At 38.9% G+C, this 18,556-nt stretch overlaps 1 protein-coding gene, 1 long non-coding RNA gene and 2 pseudogenes across 4 annotated transcripts; 2 read left to right on the forward strand and 2 right to left on the reverse strand.

The window, feature by feature from the left end:
- Window positions 1-3,018: 3,018 nt before the first annotated feature.
- LOC143891179 (secreted RxLR effector protein 161 pseudogene) lies at window positions 3,019-3,810 on the reverse strand (annotated as a pseudogene).
- A 2,700-nt stretch (window positions 3,811-6,510) lies between these two features.
- On the forward strand, window positions 6,511-8,508 carry LOC143891181 (ABC transporter G family member 1 pseudogene; annotated as a pseudogene). Its single transcript, XR_013255283.1, has 2 exons — window positions 6,511-6,999; window positions 8,029-8,508. The product of XR_013255283.1 is annotated as an ABC transporter G family member 1 pseudogene (transcript).
- Window positions 8,509-9,222: 714 nt separating this feature from the next.
- Window positions 9,223-10,652, forward strand: LOC143891423 (uncharacterized). The gene is made up of 3 exons (XR_013255327.1): window positions 9,223-9,499; window positions 9,709-10,122; window positions 10,224-10,652. It is a non-coding gene; the product is annotated as an uncharacterized LOC143891423 (long non-coding RNA).
- A 172-nt stretch (window positions 10,653-10,824) lies between these two features.
- LOC143891407 (uncharacterized) lies at window positions 10,825-14,117 on the reverse strand. 2 transcript variants are annotated; one of them, XM_077395981.1, is made up of 3 exons: window positions 13,650-14,117; window positions 11,209-12,033; window positions 10,825-11,101 (listed from the first exon to the last, which is right to left on the reverse strand). In XM_077395981.1, the coding sequence occupies exons 1-2, from the start codon at window positions 13,657-13,659 to the stop codon at window positions 11,258-11,260; spliced, it is 786 nt and encodes a 261-aa protein (XP_077252096.1). In that variant the 5' UTR covers window positions 13,660-14,117; the 3' UTR covers window positions 10,825-11,101; window positions 11,209-11,257. The 2 variants fall into 2 exon arrangements, with proteins under 2 accessions (XP_077252096.1, XP_077252095.1); XM_077395980.1 differs by lacking the exon at window positions 13,650-14,117 and having other exon boundaries at window positions 11,209-12,949.
- Between the last annotated feature and the right edge of the window lie 4,439 nt (window positions 14,118-18,556).

Below are 18,556 nucleotides of genomic sequence, written 5' to 3' on the forward strand. Positions count from 1 at the left end.
ATTTTTCTCTCTAAACCCTGGTTTTAATGGTGATTTTCACTGGTTTTAGCTTCCCTTCCTTCAGTACTTCACCGGTTGTAGTTCAGTTCAGTTCTATTTAGCTAAGTTCAGAATAGTTCAGCAGTCTGAGAGTGTGTTTTCTGTTCAGCAAATTCTGTTCAGGTTAGTTCAGCAGCACAAAGCCCAGTTCAGAGTTCTTTCAATGGCAGATTCCGAAGAGGACTCGGCTCCAAATCTTTTCGGCAACCTAAAGAACTGGTCCCCAAGAATTAAAAATTTCGAATCCATCTTCACCGAGCATGATTCAGCTGAAAACCAGACCCTTGAAATGCCGTTTTCCTAGTTCGTTAGATTCAAATTGAGCAAAGTTGAAGACTGGAGTGAGAGACTTCTCAAGATAAAAAGCCTTGTTGATAAGGACAACTTTGATGAGTCACTGTCGTTGAATGAAAAAATGGACATTTTGAAGCTCATTGAAGTTGAGCAAAAGTCTTCTTCTATCAGCCCATCTGATTCTACCTCTTCAGCCAAGAAGAAGAAGAAGAAGAAGAAGAAATCCAGGAAGAAGGCAATAGCAGGATTCAAGCATCACATTGATGAGGAGTTTATATCATATGAATCCAGAGTTCTGAGTCTCATGAATGTATCTCTAGCTGGAAAGCCCGTATTAATGGAGCCTTCAACTGATCTGAGTTCCTCCATTACTACCCCTCAACCAATCCTTGCCCAAACCATTTGTCCAGCTGCTGGTATAGACAAAACCGCCCCAGTCTTTATCTGGTTGGAGGACTTGGAGCCAGACTGCTTTAGCCACCTCAGACCTCTTAAACAGCTGAAAAAGCAGATGCATTTAATGCTTATGTGCCTGTTGATAAGCTCAATGTAGGTAGGCCTCTGTTCTGCTGTATCTGGTCTCGAGGAGATATCAATAAATTCAGCTTCCATTCCCTGTCAAAAGGACAAGCCGATTTTGGTTAAAGACCAAGAGTTGGTTGGTTCGGTCAACAATGCCTCCAAGCCTTTGGTTTCATCTTCCCGCCCGATAGATCAAGATCTTAAAAATAAGGTAAAAGATTGGAGATGGACCAAAAAGACTCTTCAAATTTTGAAATAGCTCGGTTTTGTACTCTTCCCAGCTTTATTCCCATGGCTTCTGATTTTGCTCCCCCCCCCCCCAGGAAAGAATTATCCAGAGATATGATCTAATTTTGAACCAAAAACCACCCAAATCCTACCCATCTCACTTCTGAAAGATAGAAAACTCCTGCCTTGCAATCCATCTTCTCTGAATCCGGCAAAAGGATGAGGATGCTCCTATCAGGAAGAGTGCTTCTGTTACAGAAATTATCCAAGCTCTGCCATGGAAAAACCTCTTCAATGATAAACCTAACATCCCAGCCTCTCCTAGCCCAGCCTCTCCTAGCCCTCCTGCTTCTACCAAGCTCGATCATATCACCCCAGGAGAGGAGGAAAAACCAAACATGCAAATTCTGTTTAGAGCTTAGGTAAAGACTTCTAGGAATAAAAGCGCTCAAACAAATAACTGGGCAAAATATACAATGTCTGAAGGATTGGGTTTAGTACTAATTTGGGTGAAATTTGCAAAGCAAGGTGAACAGCCTGCAGTAAAATTAATTTAAAAAAAAGAAAAGAATGGCTACTGTATTGAGGCTTGTAAGGCAATGCAGGAGAAACAAAATTCCAAATTCGTAACAACAAAATCAGATGAACCAGATGTGGGAAATTCAGCTTAGCATGGAGTACTTTATATGAGAGTGATATTCAAATAGAGATCCAAAGATATATTACTAGAATGAGGGACAGAAATAACACAAAACAAATATTAGAAATAGTAGAATTTAATAAGGCAGATGAGTTTAGGCCTTTCCCTTTGTAGCCTTCCGAGTTGAACATGAACCGGTGAAGCCGACGGAAGCGGAAGATGAAGGTGGGTCTCGGAGACCCTGTTTGAAGGCTGTGAGATGGCGTTAAAGCAGCTGCCCTGGTGTTGCAATAATGGAAAATGTAGAGAAAAATAGAAGAAAATGTTGAGAAAAGCTTGCTTGTTGCTGTGATTTCTCGTGCGAGAGTTGTTGCTATGGAGATGCTTATATGGGTTTTTATAGAGGAGAAAGGGACAAATGTTATTTTATAACATTACTTTAGTGATCCCTTTGGATCTTTGGCATTAAAAACAATGAATAACTTGAAATTAAACGAGATGGGTTTGTAGTACCTTGTGCCATGGCTTGTTCTTGAAGGCGTGTAATCCGATGATCCTCGTAGCTTTTTCGAGCACGGCGAGAGGCTCAGAAACGCCCTTTGATTCTTTTCTTACCTCCACACCAAATGGTCTACGGGAAACCTCTCAAAGAAGAACTCTCTCTATGAGATCTCAAGGTCAAGGTGTGTTGTAAGAGGGACCAAAGGTCTCCTTATATAGGTAAAAAGTCCCCATAGAACTTCCTAAATTTACCCAATTCGTTTTGGCTCTTTCCCATTAATATAGAAAGTATATTTTGAGTTACTTTCCTTTCCAAACATTGCTAAATAAGAAGGGTTGCCAAAACATGATGAAAGGTTGCTTCAATGCAAAGCCACAACTTTAGTTTGGCAACTCTAGAACTTTCAATGATATTCTAGAATTCCAATCTTAAATGGAAACTTTATATTTGGAAACCCAAATATGAGGAAACGTCCAACAGTCTCCCACTTGGCTTGCATGGGCTTTACACCTTTCTCATTAACTAACTTTACATTTTGTTCAATTAGTTACACTAACAACGGATCATGTAATCATTGGATTCATTATCCAATAACCTCCCCATGGTCACAAAGTTAGCAAACTTATCAACATGAATAAGGTCCACTTTATGTCATTACCGACATTCTGCTTTCAAAATATCCATTCAATGTGCACAATACAAATAATGGAAAAACAAATAACTTTATTTTATCAGGATCAAAATCTCAAAAGTGATCACAATACTATGTTTATAAACTTTATGCAGACTCCCACTAATCAACACAACCGGACTTACTCACCAACCCCATGCGCGCTACATGGTCATTAAAGACCTTAGGTGGTAAGCCTTTTGTCATCCGATCTGCCAACATAAGTGCGGTACATATGCACTCAATAAACACTAATTGATCCTGAATCCTTTCTCTAACAACATGATACTTCAATCTAATATGCTTCGAACCATTTGATAACTTGTTGTTTTTGGAAAAGAAAACTGCAGCGGAACTGTCAGAGTACATCTTCAATGGCTTCCTAATGGTATCAACAACCTGAAGCCCGGAGATAAAGTTCCGCAGCCATAAGGCATGTGCCGAAGCCTCCCAGCATGCTATAAACTCTGTTTCCATCGTAGATGAAGCTCTCATTCCTTGCTTTACGCTTCTCCAGGATATTGGTCCTGCTGAAAGCATAAAGATATAACCTGATGTGGATATCATGATGTCCCGACAACCAGCAAAGTCGGAGTCAGAATAGCCAATCACCTCAAGGCTATTTGTCTTTCTAAATGTGAGCATATAGTCCTTTGTTCTTTGCAGATAACGCATAACTTTTTTAACAGCTTTCCAATGATCCATTCCAGGATCACTTTGATATCTTCCAAGCATGCCCACCACGTAGGCTAAATCTGGACGGGTACAAACTTGAGCATACATGAGACTTCCTACTGCCGATGCATAAGGAATTCTCTTCATTTCTTTCCGTTCCAAATCGTTCTTGGGACTCTGTGAACCACTAAACATATCTCCCTTAATCACAGGAGCAATGCCAACTGCGCACTTATCCATGTTGAACCTTTTCAGGACTTTCTCAACATAGGCCTTCTAAGATAATCACAACAATCCTTGAGTCCTATCTCGGTAAATCTCTATTCCTACAACATAGGAAGCTTCACCGAGATCCTTCTTGTCAAAATTCCTAGAAAGGAATTTCTTGGTTTCCATCAACATGCCCAAATTGCTACTGGTAAGTAAGATGTCATCAACATACAAAACTAGAATGTTGAACTTCCTCCCACTGACCTTGAGATATATACATTGGTCCACAACATCTTCCTTGAATCCGAATTCTGTGATGATTGTGTGAAACTTTAAGTACCACTGCCGAGAGACTTGTTTCAAACCATAGATGGATCAGTCAAGCTTGCACACTAAATGTTCCTTGCCTTCAACCTGAAAACCTTCAGGTTGTGTCATATAGACAATCTCATGCAAATCTCCATTTAGAAAAACAGTCTTGACATCCATCTGATGTAGCTCTAAATCATAATGAGCTACTAAAGCCATGACTATCCTCAAAGAATCTTCTTGGAAACAGGAGAGAAAGTCTTTTTGTAGTCTATTCCTTCCTTTTGAGTGTAACCTTTTGCAACTAGTCTTGCTTTATGTCTCTCAATGCCACCCTTAGAGTCACGTTTGGTCTTAAAGACCCATTTGCAGCCAACTGGCTTGACTCTATTTGGTAACTCTGTGAGTTTCCAAACTTGGTTCTTCTCCATTGAGAGTAGCTCTTCCTTCATGGCATGAAGCCATTTAGCCGACTGATCACTTTCCATAGCTAGATGGAAGAGACGGGATCATCATCCATCTCTCCTTCATATTCACACTCATTAAGATAGACTTCATAGTCATTTGGAATGGCCGATCTCTTTTCTCTCTGCGACCTACGCAAAGGCTGATCAGTAGGAACTTCTACTGTGCCCTCATCCGTAGGGGGTGTTATGTCTGGAATGCCTTCAGGTTCGACTATGTCCTCATGAATGGGGACAGGCACCAATTTTTCTTGAAAAACTGGCAATGGAATTGTAACACGGTTTTTCTCAAAAGTGATCTTCCTAGGCACAACACTCCCACAGGAGTCACCGTCTTCCAAAAACTCGGCGTATCTAGTTTCTATGATACTGGTATTATGACTAGGACAATAACATCTAAAACCCTTAGACCTATTAGGATAACCAATGAATGACAAGTAACAGTTTTAGGGTCCAATTTCCTTATTTGAGGATTGTAAATTTTAGCCTCGGCCAAGCATCCCCATATGTGCAAGTATCCTAAACTCGGTTTCCTACCAACCCATAGTTCATAAGGACTTTTTGAAACTGCTTTTGTAGGAACCCGATTTTGTATGTGCACCGCCGTCTTTAAAGCTTCTCCCCAAAGAAACTCAGGCAAGGAAGAATTACACAACATGCTTCTTACCATATCCATAAGAGTACGGTTTCACCTCTCAGCCACGCCATTCTGCTCAGGTGTTCCTGGCATTGTGTATTGAGCAACGATACCGTTCTCTTGTAGATACACAGCAAAAGCCCCTGGATTGCGGCCCGTTTCAGAGTATTTACCATAGTATTCTCCGCCTCTATCGGACCTCACAACTTTTATTTTTAAATCAAGTTAATTTTCAACTTCGGTTTTATAAATCTTAAACATATCCAGGGCTTCTGATTTTTCATTGATAAGATATATATCGCCATAGCGAGAAAAATCATTAATAAAGGTAATAAAGTATCTTTGTCCACAAACTGTCGGTGTTGGAAAAGGTCTACAGATATCAGTGTGAATGATCTCTAGTAGACTCGTACTCCTGGTGGCCCCTTTCTTACTAGTTTTAGTGTATTTTCCTTTTATGCAATCCATACATACACCAAAATTGAAAAAGTCAAGTGGTTCAAGAACTCCTTCCTTCATAAGTCGTTTCATTCTATCTTTCGATATATGACCCAACCGTTTATGCCATAGAAGTGAGGAGTTGTTGTCCATTCGACTTCGTTTATTACCAACATTTCCAATTTTATCATTCATATGCAGAGAAAATAAATTTTGATCATGAGAGGAATCTAATTTAATCTTATATAGATTCTTCATCAAAACACCAGATCCAATCATATGGGATTCACAGAATAGAGTAAATTGCCCATTACTAAACTTAAATTCAAAACCATAGGAATCAAGTCTTGCAATAGAAATTAAATTCCTAGTAATACTCGCACTACAACAAATACGTTTTATAGCAGCGGTCCCTTACCAGCGGTCTTCAAAATCGTTCCTATAAGTCAGCATTTGCATGCGGTCTTCAATAAACCGCTGCTGTATATCGTTGATATCCCATAGACTACGCAAAACAAATGTTTTGTTCCACGAAAGAAAAAAATCGTGCCCTAACCTCCCGCCGTGCGAAACCCTCTTTCCCCTCTACTCCTTTGATTTCTCCACCATCCTTCGACGATTTCTCCATCTCTCCAGTGATATCTCCATCTCTAGAGCCATTTCTCCATCTCTCAATCGATTTCTCCGTGTTTCAATCGTCCAAAAAATAGGGTAAAACCATTCTTCTTCTTTTTTCTTATTATTTTCTCTTACTTTCTTTCTTTCTCACAGAGATTCCTTTGTATTCCATGCTCTGTTATGGCAATGATGAAATTGGGTAAGATTTTCATTATTTTCTAGGGTTTTTTTTCTAGGGTTTGGGTTCTTTGTTTTGTGGAGGCTTTCTCCTACTTCATATACATGGTTCATGTGCACACAATTTGCTCGATGAAATCCCTTAAAGAAAATCGTCTTTAAACTTAACTGTGCTATTTGTATAGAGAAAAAAAACAATGCTTCCTTCTATGTTTATTTATAGATGTGCATGTGTCTGGGCATCTTTGTCATAGATCTTTTTACCCGTATCATTTCTGTGCATCTGTGAATTTCTTGGGGGTTTACCTTTTTTCGTCTAATGGTTTTCAACCATTTCTTTCGTCAATTTCCTTTTCTACTACTCATTTTTTATGTATATGAATATGATTTTATTTTATGCACACCAGGTGTTTGATGGAATGCATCAATGAGTTATTACCGATGTTCAACCTTATCGTCGATATTAGAGACGTCCCCAAAGCTGTCAGGGAGAATAATCATCGATGGTCCGTCAAAAACAGGAAGCTACTACTCTGATCTTTATGCTTCATAATGACTGCTGAACTTGGATATAAGGTAGATGAATTAGATTATGGCTTTTTTCCCTCGGAAATGGGTTGCGCCTTTATTTTATTGCCTTTCAATTTCTCTCAAATATATTTGTTTTGTAGTATCTATTTTTTCCCCTTCTTTTCCCTGGTTGTCTATGCGGCCACACAACATCATATATGTATTTCCCACCTTTATGGCTTAATTATGACCGAAAACGTGTTACACAGTTCATGATATTTTGGTAGCAAAAGCCATTTCAATGTCTTTATTCTACCATATTTTGTCCTTCAAGTCATCCTCTCTCTCTCTCTCTCTCTCTCTCTCTCTCTCACACACACACACACACACACACACACACAAGTTGCTTGCTAGTTTTTACTCAAGTTAGCATGGTCTCTCCTTCTATTAGCTCCATCTGTAACACGCCATCATAAGCACCATCACACGGCAATATCGAAATGAGGAGCTCAATAGAGGCATAAAGTGTGAGTATGCCAAGCCATGAAGAGAAGGGGCACATTAAGTGGGGCACGAGTGGGCCTGGTTCAGACGAGTGTGGTGTTTTCTTTACATGGGAGGACTTATGGGTGACGGTTCGAAAGCAAACATTGGCATTTGGAACCTCGGTTAGTACATCATTCAATGTTTGATATAGATTACCAGAGACGTATAAATACATGTATAGTAATATCATTCAACACATCATGAGACTTTTTCCGAGTAGGCATGGATGATTGATACAACTAATTTAAAAATTCTCATAGTTAATTATTGACCCACCCAAGTTGGCTCGAATTTTACTTCACCAAGTTCTCGTCTGAGTTCGAGTTTTTCCCTTCCAAGTCAGTTCATTAGCTCGCCGGAGCTAATGAAAACTGACCACATCAATTATTGAATCATCTGAGTTGACTCTTTTTTTTAATGCGTTGGTGGAGTTTTAGTCGGAGTGGCTGACACAACGATTCAACTTATAATCCTTAATCCTTCTATATCATGTTTTCACTGACTATCTTTTGCAAGTTTTAACCAAGGGGTTTTTTGTCATTAATTTAGGCCTATGTTACTCAAGATGATGCTCTAATGACGACGCTAACTGTTAAAGAAGCTGTATACTACTCCGCCCAGCTCAAGCTTCCGAATTCAATGTCGAAATCTGAGAAGAAGGAGAGAGCAGAGATGACAATAAACGAGATGGGGTTGCAAGATGGGGTGAATACTAGAATAGGAGGGTGGGACTCAAAAGGACTTAGTGGGGGACAAAAGAGGAGGCTGAGCACTTGCATAGAGATCTTAACACGCCCAAAGCTTCTTTTCTTACATGAGCCCACAAGTGGGCTCGATAGTTCAGCATCGTACCATGTCATGAGTAAAATTGTGGGCCTCGCACAGCACCATAGAAGAACTGTCATTGCATCCATCCATCAGCCTTGTAGTGATGTGTTTGAGCTCTTCCATAATCTTTGCCATCTCTCTTCCGGTCGAACAGTTTATTTCGGCCCTGCTTCAACGGCCAATGAGGTAATTGATACATAAATCAATCATTAGAGTTGTTATATATATATATCATTGATACCCATATATTTGTTCTAATTAGTTAATCAATGCTCTTTCGACGTAAAATGGGAGTAAACTAATTTTATACATATTTTTTAAGTAGAAAATGTGACCTATACTCCAAAAGCTTAAGCTCTACACCCTCTTCCTTTGGCTCGGCTGTTGGATTTTAATATCAAGGAGTTGTTGGGTTTTGAACCTAGCTCTGATACCACATGAAACAACCAATTACTTAGAAAGCTTAATTTGTTAGAGTTGGCGTTATTTATTCATTTATACTTCAACAAAAAATGGGTGTAAATTTGGTTTTACGTCCATTTTACGCAAAAATAAATGGAGCCTTAGTCCATAATTAAATGAGCAGCAATTTATTTTGGCCCTGCTTTGACAGCAAATGAGCATAAATGAACTAATTAAGGATGCTTTGGATTTGATTTGCTGTAGTTTTTTGCATTGAATGGCTTCCCATGTCCATTACTAAGGAGCCCTTGTGATCACTACCTTGGAACAATCAATAAAGACTTCGATCAGGTGAGGAGGCTTTTTTCTTTCACATATTTATGTTTTAGGATTGAGTTTTTATATGATGAAGAGCCGTATAAAGCAGTATTGGAGTACGTTGGAGATCCCATCCATGATATTTTGATCCAACAGCAGCTCACTTTTTGAGGCAAAAAGTGAGCTGCTGTTGGATCAAATATGAAGGATGGGATCTCCAATACTGCTTTATACGGCTCTTCATCATATAAAAACTCATGTTTTAGTAGCTATTATCATCTCTTAAAGAAATCCTATTCAAATCCTTGTTTTTTTATTAGGACATTGAGCAAGGGATAGGGACCAAAACGGCTACTGAAGCAATTGACATTCTTGTGAAGTCATACAAGTCATCCATCACTTATCAACAAGTATCAAGACATACCCATCAAAAAAAAAAAAACAAGTATCAAGACACGAGATATGTAAAATGGTAAGCCCTGTAGTTGAACCTACTAGTATTCTAAAAGCCCATGGGTCAATTCATGACTTGTTGATGCCTAAGCAAGTCGACCAGGCTAAGGTTTTCCTAGACTTGGCTTGGTCGAACAAGTTCATCGCTATTTTAGACAACTTTTTATGACTTTGGTCTAATTATATTTGTGCTAATGACATGCTTACAAGGGCCCATTTGATTTGTAGGAAGGAGGATCTTTGGAGATGAAGGAAATCCAAGCTAGTTTCCTTACTCAATGCGTTGTCCTCACCAAAAGATCCTTTGTGAACATGTACAGGGATCTAGGCTACTATTGGCTACGTCTTGCAATTTACGTCGCAATATCTCTGTGCATTGCCACCATATACACTAATTAGTGAACCATCCCCTTCTCTCATTAGTGATCATGTTCTCTCTTCCCCTTCCATTTCGTCTAATTGCCTTTTGACTTATGTTTCCCATTCTTCTGAGTTCAGGATTCTTAAGATGATGCAAATTGTGGCTCCTCACAAATCAGAGAAGGGGATGGTTCTGTTCAACTTTTGCAAGTTGCGGCAGTAGCTAACCACGCTCAAGCCATTGTTATAACTCTACTAGAGAAGTTCCACAACATTTTTTTGGTAAGTTTCCTGACCATTTCTAGAAAGTGGGAATTTAGGAAGTACTTTTATATGCTTATTTCTTATTGTCTATTCATTTTGATGGATTTGGTATTCAACAGTGCTAAAGGAATTTCCTTCGAGGTTTTGGGTGTTGCTGTAATATCGGAAAGCGTTCGACCAACAAGTTTTAGCTTTATCTCCATCTACCATTCATGAAAAGTTAAGATCACCTTTGATCTCCAAGGCTGGGCTGTTTTTAGAAGTTGATGGCATGGGCTTGATCACACATCAAAGAGAAAATCAAAGAGTTCAATCTAATCAGTTTAACATTGGGGTTTCAGAAAAGCTAATAGATCAAGGTTTTTCAATCTAATCAGTAACATTTTTGGATGGATATGTTTTAGTTTTTGTTTAATTTTGTGAATGTAATGTTTATGTGTGTAAAGGTACTATAGTCTAAAGCAGGTTATGTATTGTACACTTAAGCCAGATTCTGTATTATACCCTTATTTTGGGGATTTCTAGAATTATAATTTTTTTTTTTTAAATATCACTTTTAGTAGCGGTCCTGACCGCTGCTAAAAGATGCTGCTAAAAGATACAGTACTGCTGCTATATTGATGAACTTCGATGTCTACAAACCAAATGTAGCAGTAGTCATAACCGCTGCTATATAGTAACATACAACAACGGTCTTTTTAGCAGCGGTTATAACTGCTGCTAAAAAATACAGCGATGAGAGAATTAGTAGCGGTTGTATAACTGCTGCTAAAAGTAATAGCAGCAGTTTTGGCCACTTTTAGCAGCGGTCATGACCACTGCTAAAAACCTTTTTTGTTGTAGTGTCGGAACATAAAGAGTATCTACTAAATCTAAGCAGAAGTCCGTACCCAAAATGAGATGAAATGTCCCTACGGGTTTCCGTATCAATCTCTATTTCGTTCCCTACTTCAATGGTCCGTTGTCCTTTGCTCAGTTTCCGACTTTGCACGTAACCCTGCATAGAATTTGTAATGTGAACAGATGCACCAGTATCAACTCACAAAGTATCTTTAGGTGCGTCAATCAAATTGGATTCAAAATACATAAAAACTAAATTATTACCTTTCTTTTCAAGCCATGACTTGTACTTGCCACATTCAATCTTTATGTGTTATCTTTTCCTGCAAAAGTGGCATCCCAATTTGCCCTGAGGGGTAGTGCCATCTGCAGGTTTACCTTTCTTGCCTTTGTTTCCACCATTCTTGCCCTTCTTATTAAAATTGGTCTTTGTGAGACCCAATGCGATATAATGAGCACTATCTTGCCTTTCTGCTTTCAACCTTTCCTCTTCTTGGACACACATGGTAATTGACTCGCCCATAGTCCACTTCTCTTTTTGCGTATTATAGTTAATTTCAAAAGGTCCAAATTGCACAGGAAGAGAAGTCATTATGAAGTGGACAAGGAAACCTTTAGAAATTTCAATTTCTATCTTTTTAAGCTGAGAGGCCATGTCGCTCATTTTCATTATGTATTCACGCACACCACTCTGTTTGTCATACCTGAGAGTCAGCATCTGCATCAGAAGGATGCTAGCAAGTGCTTTGGAAGTCCCCTTGAATTGCTCCTCAATTGCTGCTAAGTATTCCTTGGCGGTCAATTCCTTTTTGTCTTTAGTGTCAGGAATTGCACCCCTAATGGACGTACTTATGGTACTTTTCATTATCATAAGACTCATGCGATTTGATCGCTCCCACTTGGCACGAAGTGCCTTAGCCTCAGGTGTACTTGTAGTCGAGTCCTTAGGTGGTTCATCAATCAAAAGCGCACAATCAAGTTCCATGCAACCGAGGGCAATATACAAGTGTTCCTTCCACTTTCCATAGTTTGTCCCAGTTAAATGTTCAATACAAGACAAATATCCAGCAACATCTCCAGGTGAAATCGCTGTCATTAGAACATTGTTATCAATTTGCTCAGAAATACAACACCTTGATCCATAATCGAGTTTATTTAGCATTTATCAAATTAATCTAACTATCACTAGTTGTTAGATTTATCAATATCACAAGCGATTCCTTAATGTGATACTTCAAGACACCCTTTGTGTCATCAAGGCCCTTCCGTTGGGTCGAGCCACGACACACAGTGGGCTCTTAACATGAGACAGGCCAAAATTGAACAACTTAGCACTAGAGATTCTATCACCGTTGGACAGAAAAGAATCCCAAGCCCGGTTATTCAATTCCAACCTTCTCATTCCGCCCAATCAAACTAGACAATGACTTTCCGTTGGGCCAATCATCCCCATGCTTAAGTGGGCGCCATTCAATTGAATCTTATAATTAAGCATTCCATACTATAAAGAGAGATTACAGCTTGATAATCCACACAGAACATTCCATATAAAAGAGACTTAAATATTTTCAAGGTAAGAGAAGAAGATATCCAAACCACAGCAATTATCTTGAAATCATAAACCTAAAAACATGCAATCAAGATCATACAATTACACAAGGTTAAGGATCTTCCGTTGGGCCGATCAAAACCTTCATGTAATTTGAAGATTGCTAGTTCTTAACGTATGTTCACATATATTAATGTCTCAACTTGTGCCTTTAAAACCAATATGGACCCTTTAGAACCTTTGTTGCATGAATCAAAAGGCCATCCAACAACTTGCACAAGCATATATTTATGCCCAGAAAAACCAACAGAGATCTTTTGGAAACCTTGTTGTGTGAATTCAAAGATCTTTGCAAAGCATGCACAAATACCCTTTACAATTTAACAAAGAATCTAATACATGTTCCACACAAAATAAAAATTGTTGGTTTCGGATCAAAATACTATATCCCAGGTTCAGTCCAAACCTCATAAATACCTACTTAACTTTAAGAAGATTAAGCATTTACTTAAGGAGTGGAATTAAATCATTTAACATACCCCACTGCTCTAGAAAAAGACTAAATAAAACTTGATGGCATAATCGCAATTCCAAGCTTCATCTTGTCCTTTTATTTAATTTGCAAAAGCAAACCATGGCATGGCACTATCGCAACATCGTTTTTATATTTCAAAAGCAAATACAGTTCGATCGAAAAAGCGTAATTGTCCTCCTTTTTAGTTCCGTTTATAAACACCAGTGAACTTCCAAGACGCATGCGTCACCGTGACGCCCCAAAATCATCGTCCCTGCCGAAACAAAAGTATGACTGCAACTTTTTAAGAAATTACGACAACTGCCATTGGACTTTGGGGAAGTGTATCTCTCTATTTGACCATTGATTTTTGATGAAATTTAAGGGGAATGATGTTTAGAGGAACACTCCTATATCAATGGATCGTCGGAAAATCCGCGGGAAACTGGCGGCAATTAACTTTTCCGGCGACTCAAATTGTTTTCACAAAACAAAAGTTTAGAATTTTCTTTGATTTCAATGCCTATAACCTCTGCTTTGATACCAAATGTTATTTTATAAAATTACTTTAGTGATCCCTTTGGATCTTTGGCATTGAAAACAAAGAAAAACTTGAAATTAAACGAGATGGGTTTGTAGTACCTTGTGCCATGGCTTGTTCTTGAAGGCGTGTAATCCGACGATCCTCGTAGCTTTTTCGAGCACGACGAGAGGCTCAGAAGCGCCCTTTGATTCTTATCTTACCTCCACACCAGATGGTCTATCGAAAACCTCTCAAAGAAGAACTCTCTCTGTGAGATCTCAAGGTCAAGGTGTGTTTTAAGAGGGACCAAACGTCTCCTTATGTAGGTAAAAAGTCCCCATAGAACTTCCTAAATTTACCCAATTCGTTTTGGCTCTTTCCCATGAATATAGAAAGTATATTTTGAGTTACTTTCCTTTCCAAACATTGCTAAACATGAAGGGTTGCCAAAACATGATGAAAGGGTGCTTGAATGCAAAGACACAACCTTAGTTTGGGAACTCTAGAACTTTCAATGATATTCTAGAATTCCAATCTTAAATGGAAACTTTATATTTGGAAACCCAAATATGAGGAAACATCCAACAAGAAAAAGAGACTTTGAGGAGAATCCATCAAGGGATTTTGGTGCTTTTTTTTTTTGGAAAACCAAACTATAGACATGGGATTTTTGTGATTCGATCATTTGGGGAAGGATTTTAGAGTGAAGATTGAGATTTGGGAGGTTTTTGCAAATGGAAAGAGGAGATTCACGTTTTAGGGCCAAATGGCATGATTTTGTAAATGTTTTGGGGTGTTTAAATACTTAAGCTGGGAAGGGCATGGGGTACAAATATGTGAAAAAGTGAGGGCTTTTGTCCTTTGTTTGATTTTCTTTCAAACCACCGCCCATTCCGCCCCACATGGGCGGATTTAAGGGCACAACTAGCATCGTGGACCTCGTGGATCTCCTCCCCTAAAAAGGCGTCCACACACTCAAGCAAGAGACACATTCACATTCAATCTCCTCTCCTCATCTTTCTGGTAAATTGTTCTAGCCCTCACCCCTTCTCATCGTCCTTTTGTCTGTGTTTCCCATCTCTGACTTGAGTGTCGAAGCCCCCACTAACGCTTTGTTTGTGAGCGCAAGATCACAGGCTCCGCCAGGCTAGTACGTGTAGCTGGATTTTGGGCACCATCATATTGGCGTCATCCGTGGGACCTCGATGCCAAGGTCGAAAACTTCGAAAGCTCCCTCTCAACCTCAACCTAACGTAGAGCAGTAACGAGAAGCCAAACCAACCAGCAAGATCAACCATTAATAGCCGGAGTGTGGACCCCGATCCGAGAGAGGCGGGGGACGGGCCCCCACACGAACAGTCTCAGGATCATCCACCTGAATGGAGAGCTCTACCAAGAAACTCTCGAAAGAATGTGCCCCTCATAGCATGAGTGGCGATACAAAGGTGAGATACCTTTCGATTCAGGGACTAGCCCAGATTCGAGGCGTACCTTAAACAAAGAAGAGTCGTCATCCAAGGAAGTGGGCCAAGGATCCCATACTATGCTCTGTTGCAACGGATAACCAGAGATATTAAAAGAAGGTTCGTGCCTGGTTACGAATTTGGAAGGTCTGAAGAGCACCTCGTCCGCCCAAGTGCAAGCACCTGGTCTCTTATGCCATTTATTATTGATTTTGAAGAGTTTTTGGGCGAAAGTCATGTGAAATGGGAACAATATTTCCGAGAAGACGTCTATCTAATCATGCATGTCTCGGAGATGAATAAGAAGCACACATAAAAGAAATGAAAGAAGTGTCACCTAGGAATAGCTAGATTCTGAGTGACAAGCCTAAAGAGCTAAATTATGAGTGTCATACCTAATTGGTGTCTGAGTTCTGATGTGCAAACACATGCATGCTACCGCTAAAGGTATAGGATCAGTACAAGAAAGTAAGAAAACACATCAAAACATAAAACACAAATCAATCCTATATATGACAGGACAAGACAAATCATAACTCTAATGCGACTTGACTCGGACCAAGATGGCCGTCCATCCCAGCTGCTCTACGTATCCCGGCCTCAGGAAGAATCGGAGTCAACGTAGTTCGATGACCTATTCTAAACTACAATGCCTAAACATCTAGAACCGCTATTCTATACTCGATCCACTAGACTCGACTGATTTTTAAAGCTTTTTCGTACGATTGCTTAATTTCAAGTGAATTGTAATTTTTAGGACTCTCTATATGCCCTAACTAATGCAAGTTGATTAGTCTTAAGCTAATGCAGGTGGGCCTTACATCTTATGTGTAACTAGGCTGTGCAACCTAAGGAAAACCATGGGCTGACTATATGCTTCCTAGTCTAGCCATCGGTTCGACTGAATGTCTAACCGATCGACTCGATGCCTCCTAACTCTAGGGACACTCACACGACAGGACACACCATATCAATACAAATCAGGACAGACTCCTAACTCTAGGGGAAGATTTTTTTGAAAAGGTTTTGAAGATTTTTTGTATTTTTTGGAATGTTTGAAATGTTAATTTTTAAAAAAGTTTGGCTGGACCTGGGATGTGGATCCCAAGCTGCACTATGTACCCTGTTGAAAGGGATCAAGCCAACGTAGTTCGGAAATGATTTTCCTAACTACTCTGAAAGACTCAAGATTTTTAAGGTTTTTGGTTTTTGGAATGTTTTTGATGTTTTTTGACACGAGAGGACTGAATCCTATCATCATAAGGGGAGGACAGACTCCTGATATCCCGCAAAGGTTGGACAACATCCTATGCTTTGCGGGGGGAATGAACAGAATAACAACTCTGCAAGGGTTGGACAGCATCCTATTCCTTGCAGGAGCGGGTAAAATCACATGATTTGATGAGAGGTTGGAAAGAATCTTAACCCCTATGATGATAGGACTGACTCCTGAAACTGAAAGACTGACTCCTAACACAAAAGGACAGACTCCTATGCTAATGACTCTGAGAAGGGCTCTAATGAGACATGACATGTCTCCTAAAACAAAAGGATAAGTAGGGCCAATGAGACAAAGCCTATCTCCCAAAGGTTTGATTTTCTGCCGAGACATAGCATGTCTCCTAAAAGAGAGCTCTAGATAACTCTTTCATCGCCCTTACAATGAGAGGACAAATTATAAGGGTTTCTAAACACTGAGTAAGTTTAAAAATAAGAGGGGAGTGCTACTTGGACCAAGCAAGTCACCTAAAGATGGGCTTGGGCTAACGCCTTCATCACCCTTATGATAGGGAAGATGATAAGCTACTGGACAAGATAACTTCCTAAATTAAAGGACAAGACCCTAGGAAACGATCCTATGGATATGAAGAATATGCCCTTAAGAAAGAGATCCTTTTATCTGTAAAATCTTAAGACAGGAAAAGATAGGGTTGGCTCATGAAACACTCTGTTATCACTAAATCTCAATGCTGAAATAAACTCTGAAGCCGAAGGCAAGAATGAAAACGAAGGAAACACTCAAATCCAATATAGAGATCCCGAGAAGGGAAAGAAAAGATGACAGGAAATGGAGTTACCGCTTTGATGTACCTGTTCTATATGAAACAAAATCAATTCAAGTAAGATGGAAAATTGCTGCCCTGATCGACTTATTCCACAATGAACACAGTCAATTAAACCCAAATGCTGTCTTATTTTCTCAGTGGAATATATAACCACTCATGAACTGCCCGAATTAGTTAATTCAATAAGAAATAAAATCAACTTGGTTCAATCTAGAAATAATGTTAATCTTACATAGCCTGTAAAGCAATTATCTTGACAATACTGATCATGAGAGTAGACAACTCATTGGAATTATAATAAAAAATAAAGCTTGAACTTATGTACAAAACTACGAAATCTAGATGAGACTAGCATTTAAGAATTTACCCCATGTTTCCCATTGAACCCTTACAAACTCTGAAATTAACACAGAATAAACTACAAAGAGGAGGATATTTGTCTTTAAACACCAAAGGAATAATAGGACTCTACATTCTAGTATGTACCACTCCCGAGTTCATCTTATTTTATGCTTGTCCTGAGCCATTACTGTCGTTAAGAAATTAACGAATCAAGAAAAAGAAAGAGAGAGAAAAAATGTTGTCAACATTAGCACACAGAGGATCCAATATCAAGACATCTTAACCCTTAATACCTGGGATCTCTAAAAGAGATACGACAACTTCTAAAGAAACCTCAACAACCTGATTGAAAATAATTGGGGATTGCTTAACATGCAAGGGTGAAGCACAGTTCAATATGTATGGAGTTAATAATGCATGACTGAATGGGAATTGGAACATTGATAGCCATATATTGAACAGCAGGGTCATTTCAGCTATAGCCGCAACAAACAACAGGATCAATTTAGAGCTAATACGAATGACAGAGAATGGATGCATTAGTATCATTTCTCTTGTCCAAAACATAATAACAACCTTCATGCATAGAAATTTTGAGAATCTTATTGTTATATAAAAAAAAAAAAACTGATTGTACCAGAAATCTGTAGTAGCAAATTGTAATAAAAGTTTTGTATATATAGCCACCTGCTAATTGAATCCCTAAAGTTAATGAAAGAAAATCTCAATTCAATTGTAAACATAGCAACACATGGATCAAAACATCATAAACATAGAACTTTAATGGATCTCTAAAAAAAAAAAAAAAAAAAAATTATAAACCATCAGTAGCAATAACCATTTAAAGAATCCGTAGGTCAAACTAGAAATCCATACCTACTGGGAATTGTTGATTTCTTTGTTTTCTGCTGATTGAGATTTTCTCAGGAGATGAACAAAAAATAATGGTTGCACGGTCAGATTGATGCCGAATTCCAACAAGATTTTCTCCGGAGAAGATGAAAGCTCTCCTTTGCTCGGCCAATTTTCTCCCTGTCTGTCCGAATTTCTATTCTCGCTATTGATCTCTCCCTCTCTACAATTTTCCTATGAAAATTTTAAAAAAATTGTTCTAATGCCTTGGATCTCTGGAATCTAAAGAATCATGGACTTTAA

The sequence above is a fragment of the Tasmannia lanceolata genome, unplaced genomic scaffold (genome assembly GCF_043159265.1).
Source record: "Tasmannia lanceolata isolate RefF3 unplaced genomic scaffold, GAP_Taslan_0.1 ptg000013l, whole genome shotgun sequence".
Lineage (NCBI taxonomy): Eukaryota > Viridiplantae > Streptophyta > Magnoliopsida > Canellales > Winteraceae > Tasmannia > Tasmannia lanceolata.

Coding starts and splice junctions, on each gene's coding strand:
- LOC143891407 (XM_077395980.1), bottom strand. CDS start 12,106: ATGCTAAATAAACTCGATTATGGATCAAGGTGTTGTATTTCTGAGCAA.